Source organism: Leptidea sinapis, chromosome 6, assembly GCF_905404315.1.
Source record: "Leptidea sinapis chromosome 6, ilLepSina1.1, whole genome shotgun sequence".
Lineage (NCBI taxonomy): Eukaryota > Metazoa > Arthropoda > Insecta > Lepidoptera > Pieridae > Leptidea > Leptidea sinapis.
Genome location: NC_066270.1, coordinates 10,882,254 through 10,905,398, shown reverse-complemented (window position 1 = coordinate 10,905,398; position 23,145 = coordinate 10,882,254). Strand labels below are relative to the sequence as shown.

At 35.0% G+C, this 23,145-nt stretch overlaps 2 protein-coding genes across 2 annotated transcripts in view; both read right to left on the bottom strand.

Moving 5' to 3' along the window:
- The window catches only part of LOC126965068 (arylsulfatase J-like), a 70,586-nt gene that overhangs the window by 30,916 nt on the left and 16,525 nt on the right, over nt 1-23,145 (bottom strand). The window lies entirely within an intron of this gene.
- The window catches only part of LOC126965004 (arylsulfatase B-like), a 43,292-nt gene continuing 21,412 nt past the window's right edge, over nt 1,266-23,145 (bottom strand). The window contains exons 3-8 of the mRNA XM_050808401.1: nt 12,703-12,862; nt 10,033-10,259; nt 8,896-9,004; nt 5,355-5,507; nt 4,348-5,013; nt 1,266-4,264 (exon numbers count right to left, since the gene is read on the bottom strand). Coding sequence (XP_050664358.1) covers nt 3,891-4,264; nt 4,348-5,013; nt 5,355-5,507; nt 8,896-9,004; nt 10,033-10,259; nt 12,703-12,862 — 1,689 coding nt within the window. The 3' untranslated portion in view covers nt 1,266-3,890. The remainder of the gene's footprint in view (nt 4,265-4,347; nt 5,014-5,354; nt 5,508-8,895; nt 9,005-10,032; nt 10,260-12,702; nt 12,863-23,145) is intronic.

The window sequence follows — 23,145 nt, the reverse complement described above, 5'->3', positions numbered from 1 at the left end:
ACGCACAAATTATGCAAGAAAGAAAAACATCTCTAACGGATCTCCGTTATGATACAGCAAGATAGAAAAGGAGAGCGAATCTTATATAACTGTAACCGATTTTGATAGAAAAGTCGTAAACAGTCAGCCACGTTTGGAATGAGCTCAATAGTATTTTGAATAATATTATCAAACTAGCTAACGCACACATAGACAACTCAAAATTGGTCATGCACTCTCGGACTGTCGGGTTGCCTATACGCTACATTTTGGGTGTGTTCCGATATGCACTGCGAGCACTGCACAGTGCACACTGTAGAAAAATTCGTTCCATTATGGACTGCCAGTATACTACCGCAGGGAAATATATGACGTCATAAATCGCCGCCATATTCTACTGTCAGCACTGGCGTTTTCGAGGTATGGTACTCGCAGTCGCGATCACGTGATCAGTCAAAACCACTCGAGTGCCTAAAATATTTATTAAAATATTTTTAATTTGACAGTACTAAAACAAAAGTTTTTTTAATGAACTAGAAAACTTTAATACACTCATTTTAATGCGTTTTAAATAGAAACCAATATAACTGGCTATAAAGGAACGGCTTCACAGTATACTAAATTGACGTCACACTGTACAGTGGTCGCAGTGCATATCGGAACATACCAATAGTAAACCAATTGGCTTAAATAAGCTTAGGGCCATTAATTTATTGATTGTGTTTGAAAATACATTTCAAAGAATCAAAAGAATACGCGATCATTTTTTTTTTCGATACAGGGAATACTAAAACATGTTTCGTGTAGTGTACAAGCTCCTGATATATGACGACCTGTATAGCCGAGTGGTTAGCGATCCTACCTACTAAGCTAGAGGTCCCGGGTTCGAATCCCGGTAGGTGCAAGCTGATATGATGAATATGGATGTTTGTTTCCGAGTCATGGATGTTTAAATGTATTTATGTATGTTTATATGAATTTATGTATATTTAAGTAAGTATATTGTATTAAATATATCATTGTCTTGTAACCCACAACACAGGCTATATATGCTTAACTTGGGGCAAGATAATATGTGTAAAAGGTGTGTCAATATTATTGTCAATATTATTATTATATGATATTCATACCAAATACTTAAAGATCTCTGATTTATAGCTGCAGAGAAGGGCATTTGAGCTATTTTATTAATATTATTATTAATTATTATAATTTCTTTTAGGGGTACCCTAAGATTAAAAGCACTCAATAAATCGCTAAAGGTCGGTATACGTATTAAAATACAATTTATATAGATATAATCATTTATTTGTACTGTTTTCGACTTAATGTACTTCCTTATACACTACATTAGTGGTTCTGCCTTGAGGTGCTAGTATGACCAAACTGCTCGGCGAACTTACTCTAGAACAAGCCACGTAAAACTGCCCGTGTGAGAGGCAGTCCCCCCTTAGGTCAATCCCTGCCGTTTTTAACGACTGACCCTGTGATTTATTAATGGTCATTTCAAAACAGACCATAACAGAATGTTATGTTTGTAATCTAATAAAATAGCAGTGATAATATATGACTGAATTCACTACTTTGTAGTGCTTATAACTTACAGCGCACAGCACTCTCTAAGAAAAAAGTGATTGTATGAAATGTGCTGTCATTGGTAGATTGACAGATGACGGCTATAATCTTGTAAAAAACGGAGATAGCCGAAATCCACTACGTTTTAAGCAACTGTTCGCTTTCAAACTTGGCCGGATTATACTTCGTCGCCATATTGTAATTACTATTTCAAACTTATGTCAAATGACTTCACGTTTCATACTAAACTATATTTCAATTTTTACTTAGGTAGTCCTGCCTCTTATTACGTAGTATTTACATCCTCTTTGTTAGCACAATAGTGTGTCATCGACAAAATTGATTTCTGACCCACTTTGTCTTTTAAAATCATAAAAACAGTTAGGTTTGTATTTGCATGAAAAATATTGTATGACAATTTCTGGCCTGTCATTGTGTTGCTTCAAAAGAGATAAACATGTGTTGAACAGTTGTTTTAAAAAGTACTATTACATATATATATCGATTTACATATTACATATATATATGAACGATAATTTGTTAGAAATTTATTGAGTGGCCGTATTACTCGGACAACTGACCTACCTGAAACGTACTTGAAGAACGGAATAGACTAACGGCCGGTCCAAATATACTATCTACAGAATAAATTACCACCTTCTACTGCCAGGAATTAGCTGTCAATAATCTGAAGCTGTCCCAATGTACCCGATAAGTCATTCTCATCGCCTTACATTGGAACGCGTGAATTGCAATTTCCATACAAACTTCTATCGCTGGCAAGCTATACGTCATCCCACTGACAGACAGCGTGTACGGATAAGGTGAGTTACCGTCGATAAGTTTATTGGGACACAAAAGTCAACGATGGTTACGATTTTTATCTTAAGTAGGCCACAACCAGAGATAGACTGAATATTTCGAACGGCCGTAACATGTGTCTAACAGATAGACTGTCCCAGCAAACGTTGTATTGCCAATTAAAGTAATAAAAAATTAAAAAATAATTAAAAATTTTCGGGTATAAAAATAGATGACTCCATTTAAGACGTGGTTATTGTTCGTAGTACGTCACTGACGTTTTTATAGTTAGGTCACTATAACAAAACACGTCTCTTAGTCATGTTTAAATTTATTTTTTGTAATAACACCGTCAGTGTCTAATAAAATGATAACTGCAGTTACCTAGTAAATATCTTCAAGCGAATTTCAACCTAATTGTTTGTTATGACTGTAGGAAAATACATTAAGATAGGTCACAATTCAATTTTGTCGATAGTACATCATTGACAACATACATACCTATACATAAATAATATAGCTTCCACAGGGATGTCCTTGAAAACAGAACAGCTGCTTGAAAATGTTGTCCGAAACCAGATAATGCAATTCTAGTTACAATTATTGTTATTTTTGGAATTGATCCTCCCGCCGCGGCTCCACCCTCGCCATTCGCCTCCTCACGACGCGCGTGCGACTCAAGCACATCTCAGCTATGTATTATAATGACAAACCTACCTTGGCTGACACCGACTCCAAAAATAACCTTAATAGTAACCGCAGACGAATAAAAAAAGGACTCCACGCCGTGATATTAGCAAGTGAAGCACCGTTATGCTAGTCTGTGTGCGGTTACGGGGGATACTAGTTACACAATTTTTTCTCACATAAATAATCATATATGGCCACAAATACTTATAAAGTATCGTTTTTACATTTTTTCACAACGCACGACGGCATTTTTAAAATATTTTATTGAGACGCAAACTGATCTGTCACAGACGATGACTATTCTCATAATGGCCGCCTATCGGCCTGTAGTAGTGTGTGTGCGTGGGGCTATGTATTTACACGTTAATCGGCTTGGTTTGGTGCTTCACTGTTATGTAAGGTGACACGGAGTCCTTATTTTTTTACTATTCCGTGATAGTAACTAGAATTAGATTAATTAGATTGTATAAAAATACACAGCATTTTTTTTTCTTTTTAGTGCATTGTTATTTAGATTGTTTAAATACCGATGAATTGATTTTATAAACATAGTTTTTATGCATAACAGTGCAAAAATATTAACACAACATTTATAAATTGATAAAATAATTTCAAATAAAAATTACTTTCCAAAATGTTTTCTTATTACCTAACCCAAAAAATGTTTTAAAAGTTTATGAAGTTTGGAATTTTCACTTGTGACGATTGACGGTTTTTTTTTATTAGTATACTTATATTAATTGGTTTAACGGTAACTATAAGTATCTATTTTCAAGGACATCCTTTCCAAAAGGTTTCTTCTCTCACTATTTTTCTATACCTACTTAATCCTATAAATGCATTATTTACTTAAATACGTTTTGTATCATACACCAAAAATTTCTTAAGCCTGTGGACTTATCACAGCTTACTATATTAGAAGAATAAGCGACAGCGAAATTTATTTTGTTACTATTTAAAAAGTTGTTATTTTGTATCAAAGCGTAGTTGTTCGTTGAGAGATTTTCACTTATAGAACTGTTGTCTTTCCAAGTCAACCAAACGTAGTCATGATAAGCAGGATCTGCTGCATCATCTAGGACAGTTGGTCCTCGGCTTTGCATTTCACTCCATAGAGCTCGGAGTCTTGTTATCATCGGCGCTGAAATCTTTTGACCACGCGACCAGAGGTCGTGACTTTCTGCTGGATCTTGTCTTACGTTGTACAAACAACCACGGGCTAAAATAAATAAAAATATATTGGTATTTACATTGGTACATTAACAAACGAGTAGGCTACAGCAGATTTTACAAATTACTTACTCGGAGTTGGCTCGCAAGGCACTTGATCTCTAACTGTATCTAACTGCTGAATCAGTGTCGCTTTCCTTGTTTCTATGACTTCATCATGATCGTAGTAAATTCCATATGTTCCAAATACTTTTGCAACTACTGACGATGTCAATTCAGTGAAATAATCAGGTGGTGTATCTTTAATTGGAAGATACTCCGCACCGTAGTATCCGTTTCCCAAGCCAGTAACATTACCAATAATAAGTTTGTAATCTCCAAATCTATAAGCAGCATATACTGTATTGCGGTCTTCAATTGCAATCAAGACTTCTTTTCTTTGTGATTGTTGGCCTTCTACTATGGATGGCCATTGATTGAATCCATCAATTTCTGTATCTACTTCCCCTCCAGCTGCGGCAAGCAAAGTGGGCATCCAATCAGTAATGTGCATTAGGCCATCCCACACCATGGGCTTTAAGGACGAGTGCCAAACAAACGCTGGAACGCGGACGGCACCTTCCCAGGGAGTTTGTTTTCTTCCTCTAAATGGCAAGTTGACACCCCAGTTACTGAACATACCATCGGTTGGGGCACCGTTATCTGACATGAACGCAATCATTGTATTGTGCAGAATTCCTTTGTCTGCTAATGCTCCCACTAATCTACCAATACTGTAGTCTAGGTGTCTTACAACCTCTGAAATTGAGAAGATACACACTTAATACACTTATTTGATTAAAACTGAATTGAATGTTGCAGAGGAAACAGATTAAAACTAAAAGGATATCAAAATAACTATTGAAAATTTACAAAGAGGCAAAAATTACCTTTATACAAAATTATCTTTATCATTAATATCGACACATTTTAAAACAAACTATCTTCCCCCAAACTAGACATAAGCTGTACTATAGGTGAAAGACATATTTCAGTGGATTGTATGGGTCGGCAAATTTACCACAATGTGAAGATCTATTCACAATAAATAAAAATTATAAAATGTTGTGTATTAGAAAATAAAATAAAATTATAATTACTTGCGTAAAGCCGTCTATCAGAATTGGCAATGTACTTCAGGTTCAAGAAAGAGAACAGCGGGGGTTGTACAGAACCTCCCGCATTACCAGCGTGAGGAGCACACGATGTATAATGCAGAAACAGAGGACATGAAGTGTTATGTGAGTAGATTACTGAAACAATTAAATATATTCATCATTTAAAAATAAAATAATTATCCATTACAAAGTCAACTTCAGTATCAATACTGGACTGCTGAATCTAATTGCTAATTTTGGAATAACCCTTTGAATATTTGAAAAACTGATGAGACTTCATCGAAGAATAATTAAGTTTTAATCGGCGTACTTAATATTAAATTATCCTAACTTCATATTCACAACAAATAAGTAAGTTTTTCATAAGTGTAGAGTAATTTTTATAACAAATCTAGTAATATTGTAAAACTTTGTGCGACGTCGCTAAGGTTTTTCTGATTCTCTATAGATAGCATTTTTATCGTATCTTACTGACCGAGTTATCACTTTTAACTACTTGAAAAGCAATAATAAATTCATGCTCGGCTTCCTAAAAAGTAGGGATAGGTAGGTATTGACGTGTTTCCGTTGATACACAAATAAAATTGGATCTGGCGCCGGAGGTCGTGGGTTCGAGTCCCGCATCGTTCATAAAATTTTGTTTTCCAAATTTTATTTGTCTATTAATCCTAGAAGTGAGGATTATCACTTTAAAAACACAACATATTGTGTTTCCGTTGCTTAGTCAAATTCCTTGAAAAAAGAGCAAAAATAGCCAATATAGAGAGGTTGATCGTTTTCATATGATCTCGTTTAGTTGCACCGTGGACATGGTCCTGTTTCAGAAAAACTCCGTTCTAATCACAGGGTTATTTTAGGCATCCTAACAATTTTAATAGAAAGGATGGTTTTAGGCTAGCCCAAACATGAAATCCCGTGGTCTCTCTCTGCAGTACGAATGCAACAAAAAGATCCGGAAGTATGGACGTCCGTGCCGTGAATTAGGGAATCAAAGCCCAAAACGAAGTAGGCGCCATGTGGACAGATTGATGTACCTCACACCGCCTCCGCAGTTCCGCCGTGACCACGATTCATACAATTGGATCGAAATATCGGCATTAAATCAATAATATATATATATCGTGAGTACCCGTATTAATAATTACAATGTTAAAGTTCCGTGATGATAAAAGTTTAAAAACATATATTACGAACCAGTACGGGCCGGAATTTGTAAATAAAGTGCGCCAGCCAAAACGTACTCGGAAAAAACCTGAAGTTACGTACGCTTCTATATTATTCTTAACCAAGTGCAGGGATTTAAATATTACACCCAAATGTGTGAGAAAAACCGCGTGCTGACATAAATGGATCCGAATTGATTCTACGCACCGTGAACGAGAAACTTTTACGTAAAGAAATACGAAATAATCGTTTCCTTTTAAACCGTCTTCAGTGTGAGTTAATAAGTCTTCATTTGGAGTGCAGTGCAGTGTTTGATGGGGATACATATGATCTTATTGATCGTGTAACATTTTCACAAGCACAACGTACCGCAGGATTGGTTGAGGAAAAACATCAACATAAGTTGAAGGTACTTGTAAAATAACAAACAAAAACAACATCGGTTATTCTAAGAAAGTCAAAACCTCCATTACCCAATATTGCTCATGAGGAACGTAAGGCGCTTAAAAACGTAGGTGACAACAAAAATATCATCATTTTAAAATCGGATAAGGGCAATGCGAAGGTTGTAATGAATGTCACTGATTATGAAGAAAAAGTTAACACACTCTTACGTGACACAACCACATACAAAGAAGTTAATTACGACCCTACAGCTAGATTGACTCGAAAAACTTCTAAACTTATTCAGGAATGCCAGGATATCATTGGGGAGGCCACTTATAAGTCTTTACTACGCCTATTGTTCAACCAGCAAAACTTTATAGCCTACCCAAAGTTCATAAGAAAGACGTCCCGCTGAGACCAATAAGTCTGACAATAGTCAGCCAAATCGATTCGCCCACTTATGAACTGGCTAAACATTTGGCTAAAGTATTGCAACCTTTGGTGGGAAGGACAACATCATATATAAAAGACTCCCAAGATTTTATAAGTATTATCGAGAATACTAGGCAAGAGGAAAGTGAAATAATGGTCAGTTTCGATGTGGAATCATTTTTCACAAACGTTCCGATTACTGAATGCCTAACGGTGATAACGAGTATTCTTCAAAACAATAATATCTCTACAGAATAATAAGTTAAATTATTAGAGCACTGCCTCCGTTCTGGGTACTTCCTATATAATAGAAAATATTTCCTCTAAATTGAAGGCGTAGCCATGGGTAGTCCCGTCGCACCGGTGGTTGCGAATATATGGATGGAGTACATCGAGGATAAGGCCATTATTACCGGACCAGACTGTCTTAAAATTTGGAGAAGATATGTTGATGACGTTTTTGCCATAATTAAAAAAGGACGGAATTAGGTAGAAATGTATTTAACACACCTTACACCGTACATAAAAATATAAACTTTAATTGCGAATTAGAGGACAAAGGGAGATTGGCATTCTTGGATGAAACTCGCCCTAACGGCACGATAAGCCATGGTGTTAATCTGTATATATATTTGTTTATAATTTGGGCGCGATTTTGACCCACTAGAACTTTAAACGACTAAATTTCTTTCAAATTTCGTAGATTTATCGAGGAAGATGACAATATTTTAATTTGGTAAAATCATTCCATTTTTCAATTTGCAAAAAAAAAAAGATTTTTGTTAATTTAATAATTTTCATCTATCATCGATAAGGCAGGAAATGATGTTAATTTATATTTCAAACATTATCTTTAACCGATTTATCTAATATTAGAAAATTTTCGGATACCAAAGAGAATGTTGTGCTTTTAAGTGTGTTTTTAGTTTTTTTAAGTAGATATTAATATCTTTATATAACTACCATAATAGTAATAATCTGTAGAATATTATAAACAAATTATTTAAATACTTTCAGTTAATTCTTCTCTGTTGAATATTATTATTATTATTTATTTATTATGAATATTATAAACATTTTGATAAATATACAATATTGTCCTCCCTCAGAGGGTTTGACTGGGGATGGTTCGGTCTCACTATATGAATTAAAATAAGGGACGAGACGAGCAGGACGTTCAGCTGATGGTTATTGATACGCTCTGCCCGTTACAATTCAGTGCCGCTCAGCATTATTGAAAACCTCAAAAATTATTCCATTTTCTTCTTTAACCTATTCCGAATTCTGAATGGCACTTGTGCTGCGCTCGTCACCTTGAGACATAAGTTGTGAAGTCTCATTTGCCCAGTAATTTCACTAGCTACGATGCCCTACAGACTGTAACACAATAATGCTTACACATTACTGCTTCACGACAGACATAGGCGCCGTTGTGGTACCCATAATCTAGCCGGCATCCTGTGCAAACGAGCCTCCCACTGGTAAATCATGCATTACTACACAAGTAAAATGTAAAGAAATTTAAAATAAATAAACATACTATCAATAGCTCTGTCTGTAAGCGCATCAACAATATATCGCTGCTCCTCAAACTGTGGTACGTCGTCATCAAAGAAATCCATTCCGTACAGGAGTCTACCGTCAGGCCACTGAAACATTACATAAAATCTCTTTTTGAAATTGAAATTCAATTTTATTTTTATCAAAATAGGGTTTAAAATTACTTATTGAAGTCATTTAAATATCATTTTAAAAAAATACTACATCTCCCCATCCTACCCCACCAACGTGGCTATGTCATTTCTAGATGATGACGTTTAAATATTCTATACCCCATCTTACCCAAGGCGGTACCCGTCTCGCCCTATAGGTGGAGTAAGATTGGGATATTTTTTTCGATATATGTATGAAAAGAATAAAAAAATCGTTTTGACTGAATATAATAAGAGGAATAAAGACAGATTATTACTTAAAGTCCCCGTCTTACTCTACCATCCCCTACCTTCTTATTTTGATTCAGATGGTAAATGTGGAATTGCGGGAAATTGACGATTCATACGCCCTGCCTATTAGGGTAAGATGGGGCATAAAATATTTAAACGTCTTCACCTAGAAATGACATAGTCACGTTAGATGTGTCACCGCACAGGTGATCACTAGCGAGTGAGTAGTGATTTCGTATTAAACGGAAAGGCGTACGTGAAATAATGCGTAAATTTGGTGTACTTATTTCAATTTAAGTAATTGCGAAAACTGTTTAACAGTATGTAACTAAATAAATCCAAATATTATATTTTAATGGTAAGTCTTTTCTTTTTCTATATAATGATCATTTAGCGGTGCAGCCGATATTAATAACATCTTTGTGCTACAGCAGACGGCAATTCACGCTATTCATAACCTAGGTCCCAAAGAATCATTAAAAGAAAAAATTAAAAAAATAAACATCTGGGCTGTTGCTTCTCAATATATTCTTGAGACATAAGATGTTAAGTCTCATTTGCCCAGTAATTTCATTAGCTACGACGCCCTTCAGACCGAAACAATAATGCATTACTGCTTCACGGCAGAAAAAGGCGCCGTTGTGGTACCCATAATCTAGCCGGCATCCTGTGCAATAGAGCCTCCCGCTGGTAAAATATACGTTATATCTTAATTAGCAAATAAATGCGCTCACCGTTTCGACTTTATCGTAAGTGTAATAATCCACAAAACCTCCCCGCATTCCATAATGGCTGTCATAACCACGATTAGTTGGCAGATACTCATTCTTAGACATACCGACGTGCCATTTGCCAACTAAGTGAGTCTTGTATCCTATCTCCTGCAAGTATGCTGGCAGCAACCTCTCTGTCAGAGGAATCCCGCGATCTTCGGAATTATACAGAGGCATGCCTTGCATTCCTGTAATATCAACATGCTAGATAAGTTACTTAGTAAATATGAAGTAGTTGCAACATTAAGAGGTTATATATAAAAAATATTGTATAACCTTTAAGGTTTGGAATACTGTTAACTTAATGAGTAGGGCTATGTTATATAACATTATCTTAATATATATAAATTACGTGACACGTTGTTTGTCCGCGATGGACTCCTAACTAATGAACGGATTTAAATGGGGATTACTTCATCGAGTGCAGTTAGGTCCCACTTGAGAGATAGGATACTTTTTATTTCGATTACCATAATTATTTTTATTTCCAATATTTGTTTTGTATGGACATATTTTCTGTGAGAGAATTTATTCACGCACGGTTTGACAGTTCTGCTGTGAATTAATTTCATTATAACAACAAGAAGCATATGTTACGAAATAATTTTTGATGTTATGAAAAAAACAGTATTCTTTTTAATGTACAGTACAACGTCTATCGGGTCAGCTAGTCTTAATATACATTACAAAAGATATACTCACAAAACCTATACTGTATCACTACATATTATGAGTCCTTCGCCGCGTCTGTATGTCGATCAGTTTGCGATAAACTCAAAAACTGCTGCACCAATTTTCATGCTGATTTCACAAATGGATAGCGTGGTTCTCGAGGAAGGTTTAAGTATATAATTTGGTAAGTTTTGTATACATTTTTGTATAAATCAACGATATTTGTTGGAGGTGTTGGAAAAAAAACGCTGTCTAAATTGTGTATCTTATGTAGATCTACAGAAAAGTCCGGGATGTTATATATCTATCTATTAAAGACAACATCATCAGCCGGAAGACGTCCACTGTTGGACAATGTTCTCCCCCAAAGATTTCCACGACGATCGGTCCTGCGCTGCCCTCATCCAACGTATTCCGGCAATCTTGACCAGATCGTCGGTCCATCTTGTGAGGGGCCTACCAACACAGAAAAAGTGTCTTAAAGACAAAATACTATATCCATTTTAAAATTTTTAAAATTGCCATATTATAAAAAGTGGTAATATAAAAGCTGTTTACACAAATTCGATATCAGTCCTTATCACTTTTGCCAACTTTATTATTTTAATACATTCAGTAAAACGTCTTCGTTTCATTTTTAATTAATATTATATAATTAATAACTCATTAAATTTGAATACACATTTCTGATGGCTTTAGGCTACATTATTTCCAAATACGTACATCATTTTTTTTCTATTGACAGAACATCGTCTGTTGGCATATAATTAGAATGGTCTTTGTTTGATCCTCAATCACGCCTAAGCCACTGATCGTATCGACATGAAACTACCACCATTCGATGCGAAATTTATTCTAGATATTTTATGGCTTCTTAATTTTAGAATTCCAATGTTCCTTCCTTTTAAAATTCGTGGAAACAGCTAGTTATTAATAAATGTAAAGTTACTCCAAGTTTGAAATTACTTCTCCCTGTCATGTAATTCTGTAGTGACAAAGGTTAGAGAGAGATAGAGTTTTTTTAGAATAACTTGGCGTTTATTAAAATAACACAGCTTTAGGTACTAGCGGTATGTAGGAACTTACAATTAGTCGGAATCATTATAAAAATACGAATATCAAATAAAATAATAAATAATAATGTTCAACTTATTCTGGAATTTGTAATTTTAATTTAAGACTTTTATTATTTTTCTCATGGATGCCATTGTCAGATCTGGACCAAATTACACAGAAAGCACAAGCTTTCAAATAAAAAAAGAATTATCAAAACCGGTTCACCCAGTGTCGAAAGTTTTGAGGTAACAAACATAAAAAAGAAAAAAAAAACGATGAATTGAGAACCTCCTCCTTTTTTGAAGTCGGTTAAAAACAAGATTTATTGAGTACAGTAGATGCATCAATCCAGACACACCGTAAATAAATAATGGTATTTTGTGAGTGTCTTATTTTTTTATGAAACTAAGGAACGAGGCGAGCGGAACGTTCAGCTGATGGTAATTGATACGCCCTGCCCATTATAATGCAGTACCGCTCAGAATTCTTGAAAAACCTCAAAAATTCTGAGTGGCTCTATAATTGTGCTCGTCACCATGAGACATATATGTAAGATGTCAAGTCTCATTTGCCCAGTAATTTCTCTAGCTACGGCGTCCTTCAGACCGAAACACAATAATGTTTACACATTATTGTTTCACGGCAGAAATAGGTGCCGTTGTGGGACCTATAATCTAGCCGGCACCCTGTAGAAAGGAGTCTCCCACTGGTTACTTATAATAATAATAATATTGACACACTTTCGACAAATTATCTTGCCCCAAGTTAAGCATATATAGCCTGTGTTATGGGTTACAAGACAATGATATATTTAATACAACCTCTAGCTTAGTAGGTAGGATCGCTAACCACTCGACTTTACAGGTCGTCTTACTTATTCACAAGTAAGCTAATAAACATTACCAAGCCTCATGGGGTATTTTCCAGTGAGCAGCGCTGTTCTGGCTGGAGTGCAGATAGCTTCGCTGTAGTATTGTTGGAGAATAACACCGCGGCTTGCCAGGGCATCGATGTTGGGAGTAGAGATCTGATCCGAGCCATGATACGAAACATCATTCCAACCCTGAAATAATATTATATAATATACTAGCTGACCCGACAGACGTTGTTCTGTAAATAATAAATAAAATACTGTTTTTTATGAATTCGTCAATAATATTTCATAGCATCAAGAATTATTTCGTAAAATATGTTTCCTGTTGTTATAATGAAATTGTTTCACAGCAGAACTGTCAGAACGTGCGTCAATAAATTCTCTCATAGAAAATATGTCCTGGATACTAAACAAATATTGAAATTAAAAATAATTACGGGTCTCAAATCGAAATAAAAACTATCCTATCTCTCAAGTTGGACTAAACTGCACTTGATGAAGTAATCCCCATTAAAATCCGATCATTGGTTTAGGAGTCCATCGGGGACAAACAACGTGTCACGTAATTTATATATATTAAGATTTTTAATAAGGTCATAGAAATATTTTGTACCGGTCCGAAATCGGCAAGTGCCCCAGGGCACTAGATTTTTCAGATACGCGAAAGTGCCGCACGGCACACTATTCCCTCACCAAGTTCTGACCCTAATTTTGTTTATATAATTTTTTATTTTGCATAGTCTTATAGCTTGTTATAGTCTAATAGCTTTCAGATACATTCACACAAATCATCCTAATTATAAGCTATCTATTAATACACGTAAAATAATACGCATTGACAGAACGCTGCGCGAGCGTCAAAATCACACCGCTCTGTGGCATACCGTCAAACGGATGGCTCAGTTGGTTTGGCTCTATAAAAGGCATAAAAGGCATTTATTTTCTCAAAATTGATTCCTTTTGAATTATTTTTGATGTCATTTCTCATACTACTAGATACTACTACCGCTTCGGAAACAAATGGCGCTCTGAGAGAGAAGAAGCGGCGCAAGAAACTCTCCCAGCATTCCTTTTTTTTTGCGCTCTTTTCAATAAAAATATACAATATTGTACAGTCATTTCTATCGCTATAAAATAATCACAATCTAGTCCTAGGCTGTCCGATCATTTAGATATTCAGCAGTGGAGTAATAGGATTTACGACAGAGCAATTTTTTATAAAACATTTTAATTTATTTATTAATAAGGACTTCATTGTAGAAGTGTATACATTTACCCTTAAAGCTATTATGTTTCTTATGAAGCCTACTAGAATTAGTTACAAGCAATCCCTTATTTCTAGTGTTATAATAATGAAAATCACTATTAAGATCAAAAAGGTGACGATTTTTGTGAACATATATTAAATTTTCATAAATGTACTGACAATGAACAGTCATAATATTTATTTCTTTAAATTTTTCTTTGAGAGTCTGTCTATAACCAAGCTGATATATAGCACGAACAGCTCTCTTTTGCAGTGCAAACACTATATCAATGTCAGCAGCATGACCCATCATGATGCTGTGAAAATAACTAAAGTACACTAATCTAGCGGTCACAACATTCGTGTACTCTCTAATATTTCTAACTGCATATGCCGCACAGCTGAGTCTATCTGCTAGATGGGCAATATGTGGACCCCACTGAAGCTTTTTATCTAACGTGATACCCAAGAAGACCGCAGTGTCCACAAGTTCCAATCTCTGGTCTTTTATAAGTACGTTGGTTTGTACCTCCGCTGTGTTTGGTGTAATGAACCGTAAACACTTTGTTTTTTTACTGTTTAAGTGCAAATTATTCGTCTCAAACCAACGCACTATCTTTGAGAGTGCATTGTTTACCTCGTCATCAATATCCGCACGTCGCTTCACTTTAAAAATAAGTGAAGTATCATCAACAAACAATACAATCTCATGGCTATCATCTACCACAAACGGTAGATCGTTAATATATATAAGAAACAAGAAAGGACCGAGAATAGAACCCTGTCGAACACCTATTCCCACAGGTTTACCCGAAGACCGTTTGCCATTTACATCGACTATCTGAACTATATGTAAACAAATAATCAAATGAACTCATTTATTTTATACGTGGTTACGTTCCTACCTAATTAGTATTTATTGTAACTATTGTATCTTTGTAGATAGATAATTATTGTAACTTGAAATATTACGACAAAAATTATGTTTTGTATACACTACGACTCGTCGCGCACTTTGTGTATGTAGTTACTTAAGTGAATATGTATTGATTGGATCGATGTCTGTGATGTATTCTTTTTGAGCTAATAAATACTTATTCTGAATACTGAAATCTGTGCTGGTAAGTGCGCTCGGACGGAACCCAAGAGGTCGCGATTTCGAGTCCCGAATCGTTCATTAATTTTGGTTACAAGTTTAATTAATACCAGAAGTGAGGGATATCACTTTAAAAAAAAAATTGTTTGAATATTTTGTATTGTAAACATTCATAATGCTATGTCCAAAATTGAAACGAATTCAAATCCAGATTTAATTATTATCATACTAGCTGATACCCCGCAACTTCGTCTGCGTACACACAGGACAAAAGAAAAAATAAAAGAACATTCTTAGCATAAAACGCTGTCGCAACACTTTTTGTAAATAATTATGTGTTCTGCAAAGCCATGGATACTTTTCGCAATACACGCGATGTAAAAAATATTTTAGGTATCTTCTTCTACACCTCGGGTTACATTATTGGAGTTTTAGTAAGGATCCCTAATTTAAAAAAAAATTAAAATATAGCCTATATCACCCGGGGTTAGTGTAGCTTTCCAACAGTGAAAGAATTTTTCAAATCGGTTCAGTAGTTTCGGAGCCTAATCAATGCAAACAAACAAACAATCAAATCTTCCCTCTTTATAATATAAGTATAGATTAATATTTTCTTATTTTTGGGAATTATATTTTTTAAGTAATTAATGCTTAGGGTACTAAGTACAACTAAGTATATCAAATATTTTTTATGATTTTTATGTGTATCATTCGATTTTAAATATCCAGTACTTCAACTTGTGAGAATTTTTATGAAATAAATATATCTTCTCGGAGTAAAGCTGTTAGAAAATATATTAGCCTTATTAAAACTGGATTGCATCATATTATAAGCTGTTATAGTTAAGTCAAAATTTAACGGTAACAGTATCGCTGACTTTAACATAGACTGCGGAATGGATTGTAGGTACCATCGTATTCCTTGGCATGGTTAAAGTTACAAAGTGAAATATCAATATCACTATCGAATATATTTTTGAAACTTTTGACAGGATTGCGACCTTTTTAACATTAACAATAGTTTTACCCCGGCAATTAACGTTTAGTTCAATTAATCATACACACACACACACACCTGTGCGTACGCACACACACGAACACACACGCACGCGTGCGCACAAGAAATTAATCCATTTTAGGCTAGAGTTACTATTGATGCGAGTTCTGACGAAAATTTGTTCTGACGAGTTCTGACGAAAAGTGTAAACACTGTCATTGGATACAAGGCGTTTGTTTCTTCTGACGAATCCGTCAGAACTCGTCAGAACAAATTTTCGTCAGAACTCGCATCCATAGTAACCCTAGCCTTAGTCAGTTTGCTAATAGTCATATCATAGGCCTTCGGAAGGACCTAGCCTCTGCAACTCTCCTACCACAGAGGGTACAAAACTGCTTGTAAGGAACCATATTATATTTTTTAGACGATTTGGACTTAGTATCCCGTAGCACGAATTGAATGAATGAAGCCTTTATTGCAAGCATACTAAAAAGGTACATTTTAACTTATGCTAACAACTTAATATACCTACCCCCTTATTCATAATAGTCTGCTAACTTAAAGCATTGCTAATTCTCACTCTGTCTTCTTCTATTGACCTAAGTCAGAATGAGAAAAAACACTCCTTAGCAGCTGTATTAAGTTAGCGGACCATTATGAATAAGGGGGTAAATGATTATAATTATATTTCACCTACGACCATATATATGTTATTTCTTATGATAATTATTGCTCACTTGTCCGCCGACATAGGCCTCCTCCAGATCTTTCCACATTTTCCTGTCGTAAGTTGGTCTTCTACTATACGTAGCAGGAATTAGGTGGTAAAAAATACTGTAGTTTGAGCTTTAGTCCATGATTATAATGATACCACTCTTATAACAAGGTAATGCACCGTTATACGAGGTGTGTTCAAAAAGTAACGAGAATTTTTAAATTTCGCTGGTTTGGAGAGTCCGCCTGTATAATTTTTATTTTTATTATGTTGGTACACATGCCCCTGAGGTACGATAAAATTTTCAGCAATATTCATTGCTTACTTTTTGAGTGGCAGCAGCTAACGTTAGACGTGTTTTTCGAGCTCGGCGATTTTCGTTTGTGAAAAAAAATGGATCAAAGAATTTGTATTAAATTTTGCGTAAAAAATGAAATAAAGTGTAGTGAAGCTTGTAAAATGGTAACAAAGGCATATGGTGAGTCCGCTATGAGTAAAGCAAGGATTTACGAGTGGTATAAGCGTTTCCAAGATGGCCGCGAAAACGTTGAAGATGACGAACGACCCGGACGCCCAAAAGTGTTTCGAGGATTGGAAAAAGCGTTGGCACAAGTGTATTATATCCGAGAGGGGTTACTTTGAAGGGGACAAAATAGATATTGATGAATAAATAAAGATTTTTTTCATAAAACAAAAATTCTCGTTATTTTTTGAACACACCTCGTATAACCGTTTAGAGGTTAGAATTTTTTCGTTATTTTCTTGAAAATTGTGCATTACCGTGCACTAAAGCTCTATCTAACAATTAGACTTGATTAAATTATTATTCTCTTTATTACAATTTCATCTTATTTTCTACATTTATATATATAACATATTTATAAAAAACAATATTACAAATATAAATATAAAAAATAGAGTCCCGCCGGCCGCGGCGTTGGTTCACGACAATTCCGCCGGTGGTTAGGGCGACAGACTGAGGAACTTCCGCACGATGCGTGCCGTTCCCAAAACAGCTGCTTTCTGTAACTGACCCTTTATCCAGTTATTAAGTGAGTTATTATTATTATCTAAGAGTTGTCAAATGGTGTAAGACACATTTTTTGCTCAAACGTTTCATTAACATGTTTGTTATTGCTATAGTTAGTTAATTTAATTCAGCCTTAATATCCTATATTCATGTTAATTACTCTCTGCCGGCGGTGGCATACATCAACGGAACGCCAAGGATAAACGTCTTACCATTCAAATCAATAATAGTTTGTCAATATGCTGTCCTTCATCAGTACAACAAAAGGCAAACAGTGCACACACAAAACTAAGCATAAATCTTATTATACCCATTGTTGTTATTTTTCAGTGATGTTATATAGGATTTTATTTACCAGTGGTAGGGTTTTTTGCACGGATGCCAGCTAAATTACGGGTTCCACAACGGCACCTATTTCTTTTTTTTATGAAAATAAGGGACGAGACGAGCAGGACGTTCAGCTGATAGTAATTGATACGCCCTGCCCATTACAATGCAGTGCCGCTCAGGATTCTTGAAAAACCCCAAAAATTTTGAGCGGCACTACAACTGCGCTCGTCACTTTGAGACATAAGATGTTAACTCTTATTTGACCAGTAATTACACTAAATACGGCAACCTTCAGACCGAAACACAGTGATGTTTACACATTACTGCTTCATAGCAGAAATAGGCACCGCGGTGGTACCCATAATCTAGCCGGCTTCCTGTGCAAGCCATCCACTGGTTATCGCTTCCTTTTAGTTAGTATATAAGTAAGTATATAAAAAATCTACCTAAATTAATAAATTAAATTTCAAATACTTATTAGGGTCACCATTCCTATTTAAGTGTAAAAGGAGGTTATTTAAATATCAACCCGCAGGCGAAATTAGTAGGAGGACGATAATTATTATTAGAAATCTGCTATTTCATTGCATTTGAAACTGCATTCAAAAAGAAACATATTATGATAAAACTAATTTATTTGTTATTCAGACTTAAATTCATGCTTTACGTGGGACGGGTCGTTCCCGACATTATTACATCATTTTATATTCTCATATAAGTGACAATATTATGTTTTTAATAAGAAATATCTTTAAACCTAAAATCCATGCTCTTTTGTTTCTTCTAACATGACATGAAATGCAATAACAATTCAATTTTGTAGGATAATAGACTGAAATGTCAAATGTTGGCAGCTTATTTATTTTTATTCATCTTCTAGTTGACAAACGATATCGTCTATGACAACTGTTTTCTCAGTTAACCTTTTATTCGGCCAAAATCATCCGTGTAAATATTAACTCGCGTATAGTGAATATTATTCATTAAGGAATGCAAAATTAGCTTTAATCTAGAATTAGTAGCGATTATAAACTTACTCCAGTATGGTCGAATCCCCCCTTAGCATTTTAAATATGAAACCACTAGCTAACACACCAGTGGGAGGCTCTTTTGCACAGAATGCCGGCTAGATTATGGGTACCACAATACGGCTTATTTCTATGCAGTTAAGCAGTAATGTGTAAGCATAACTGTGTTTTGCTCTGAAGGGCGCCGTAGCTAGTGAAATTACTGGGCAAATGAGACTTAACATCTTATGTCTCAAGGTGAGGAGCGCAGTTGTAGTGCCGCTAAGAATTTTTGGGGTTTTGAGAATCGAGTTGGGGCGTATCAATTACCATCGACCGAACGTCCTGCTAGTTTCATCCCTTATTTTCATAAAAAAATGCAAAATTAACCTTAGAATACCAGAGTTACTCGTGAGTAAAACTCACTAACTCCAATTTGGTCGAACCCGCCCTTAGTATTTGAAACCACTAGCTAAACGACATATTGACAAATCAAACATGCGCTAGATCTTCTAACTCATTGAATGTGACCATGATCTTTGTCAAGGAGCCTTCATAAGTTATTATCTCAGGTCTGTGTAAAGTAAAGAGGAAAAATTTACGAGAATATATCACGTAATATTATGTTAAGATATGGTAATGAACATTTGTTGTGAAACCGTAACGGGAATTTATTTTATCAAAAGTTATTTTCATCCATGTTGTGAAGAAAAGTTATATCTTAAGCCTTAAGGCTATCCATGTACTGAGGCTATTTGGAAGCCTTCGTCTAAGTTCATAATATTGTAAACAAAAATATATACACTTATTTGATTATTGTTTTGCCTGATTTAATATAAGGTACAACTTTTAGAGATTAAATTTACTAATATTGACAAATACATACAAATTAATTTATAATATTCCTATTAATATATATTATTTCTAGTGATAGTACTACATAGACATAAACTAAAATGGAGGACGAATAATAAGTCCATAAAGCATAATTTGTCCGAATAAATGTCAGTTAATTTGAACCGTACCTACAGGAACGGATAACTTTTAAATTAGAAGCATTCACTACATTAATAATTGTAAATTAAATGGTTACTTTAAAGCCTGTAAGAAATGGTCTTAATAATATGGTAGCGGTCTTTGGTTACGATAAATGTAATGTTATGTTATAACAAGATAAAAATGACATGTAAATGAATGAGTGATACATATTATAATCTAACCAGATTACTAATGCAACTACTTTGATGCATTATATTTTCTATACAAACCAAATTTTATATTTTTGACAAAATATTGTGGAAGAAAAAGGGGGTGGCCTTCGCCCAGCAGTGGGATGAAGTATAAACTAGAATTTATATTAGAATAACAGTTTGGTATAGGTATAAATGTATAGGTATAAATAGGTTATAAATGTTCTTAGACACGAATAGATACATATTTTGCACAAAACAGAGCATTTGCCCATTTTGAAGTGTTAATGATTTACTTTAAGATTCCTCGTCATACTTATAACAGGTAAACCGAAAAATTAAAATTAGATAAATTTGAAACACTTTTAAATAAATTATCTTTCCTAAACTAGGTTTACCTGCCTGTACTATGGTCGCAAAATAATGATCTGCTTATATATATTTAAACGTATATAAATGTAAACATCGACGACTTTTTTATGGAAAAGAAGGAAAAACAAGCGTTCTGGTCATCTGGTGTTAAGTGATCACCGCCGCCCACATTGCAAGAGAAACTGATAGGAACAATAGCGGTGCCGGCCTTTAAGGAAGGTGTATGTGGAAGAAAGTTCCTTGAAAACCGTACTGTGGAAGAGAATCAGAAGAAACAGCTCTTCGGAACACACCCTGTGATAGATGCGGTAGAAGACACACAATGAAGCAGCGTCTCTACGCAACGTCAGGTGCTCGAGTCGTTCACATAGCTCTGGGTCCCCGACAATTCGAGCAGCTCTGCGTTGCACGCGGTTAGATGGTTCGAGCTGATACTCGGGTGCGCCAGACCAGAGATGACAATGTACGTATATTAGTACATCCATAACTATTATTAAGTAATGGTAACGCGTCCTTACTAAAGTCCTACTTAGGTTTTTTTTCATAAAAATAAGGGACAAGACGAGCAGGACGTTCAGCTGATGGTAATTGAGACGCCCTACCCATGACAATGCAGTGCCGCTCAGGATTCTTGAAAAACCCAAAAATTCTGAGCGGCACTACAATTCTCTCTCGTCACCTTGAGACACAATTTGTTCAGTCTCATTTGCCCAGTAATTTCACTAGCTACGGCGCTCTTCAGACCGAAACACAGTAATGTTTACAGATTACTGCTTCACGGTAGAAATAGGCGCCGAGGTTGTACCCATAATCTAGCCGGTTTCCTATGCAAAGGAGCCTCCCACTGGTTCCTCCCACAAAAAAAACAGTTTCACTATAAGCTATACATCTCGGACAATAGGTTAGTAATAGCTTTTAAATTTCACCTTTCAATAGGATTGTAATTTGTCTCGCTAAATGCTCCAATAGCTATAAATTGCACAATCAGCACCGATTTAGGTTTCATAATATATTTGAATGTACGAGAGCAATTTATAACGAGCGAACTAAGCATTAATTAACTCAAACGCGTAATCGTGGATACGTTACTTGTTGCCGAAACCATCGCTAAGATGACGCAAAGCTCTTGTACTCAGCTCAAATTATTTTCGTAACTCCGTAATACGGGCTGTATTAAGGTCATAATTGTAATGCAGATTAAGATATTAATGGTTGTTTTACTCGTGCTTAAATTACTAATACATTATGTACAACGTGTGCAAGATCGATCAAAATGTCTGTCAGATTATCGAAGTGAAAACTTCATTAGTCTCGTTGTGATTTGAGAGTCGATGAAAATGGTAAAGCGAGACGGTAAAAAGAGACAGGACACATAAATTCATAAAATTTAACGTGGGAGAAAATAAGATGTGGAAGCATTATACACTGTTTTGGTACCAGGCGATCATAGTTGAACAAGAGATTGTTTTATGTATGACGCAAGTATACCTTAATATATTTCGACGTCATTCGCACGACGCATTACTTACATAGACACCAGAAGAACATAATATGTTAGCGGTGATAGTAATGTCTTTTATAGCTGTTTGCTGCTGCTAGCTTATTTTATAGCTGTTATCATGCACCAGGATATCTATCATATGCAGTTAAGAGGTTAATGTGGACTTAGGAAAAATCTGATTCAGCGAGTTTTTGGACGCCAACTTCTATTTGAAAATGTGCAGTAAACGTAGAGTATCAACAACAAAAACAGTAATTGACGCTGTATTCCAAAGATACTATACTGACCATATTAAGACCAAAGTGTTTATTTCATACTTTAGTTACCATAAGCTAATATGATATAAAAATAATTATAACATTTCTTGAAAATGTACGATCTTTGCGAAATAATAATAATTTTTTGTTATCAGCAATACAGTATATTGAACTGAGAGTCAGTAGTTTTTTTAATAAATTTTATTATGCATAATTCCATAAAATCCATCCATATAATAAAAATTAAAAAAAAAAGAAAAATATTATGACTGTTCATTGTCAGTACATTTATGAAAATTTAATATACGTTTACAAAACGTCACCTTTTTACACGCTTTTTATTAGCTTCACCTGTATGTTTGTAACCAGTCGGTTAAAGAAATCTCTTTGGGCGCGATTTTGACCCACTTTAAACGGCTACATTTCGTTCAAACTTTGTAGATTTATCGAGGACCGATGACATTACACTAATTTGACAAGATTATTCCATTATTCAATATGCAAAATAAGATTTTTGCCAATTTATATAATTTTAGAATAAATAAATCACTAATAAGCACCATCTAGTAATTTATTGTAAACTACGAAGGAACCGCGCGACATGTCAAGACAGTTCCACAAAATTATAGTATCTAATTCGTTTAGAAGCGAATAGATGGCGCTGAATTAAGTGATCTTCCAATTAACTAAAATATTTTTATTCGCTGATATTAAAATCCCTACATTCAATC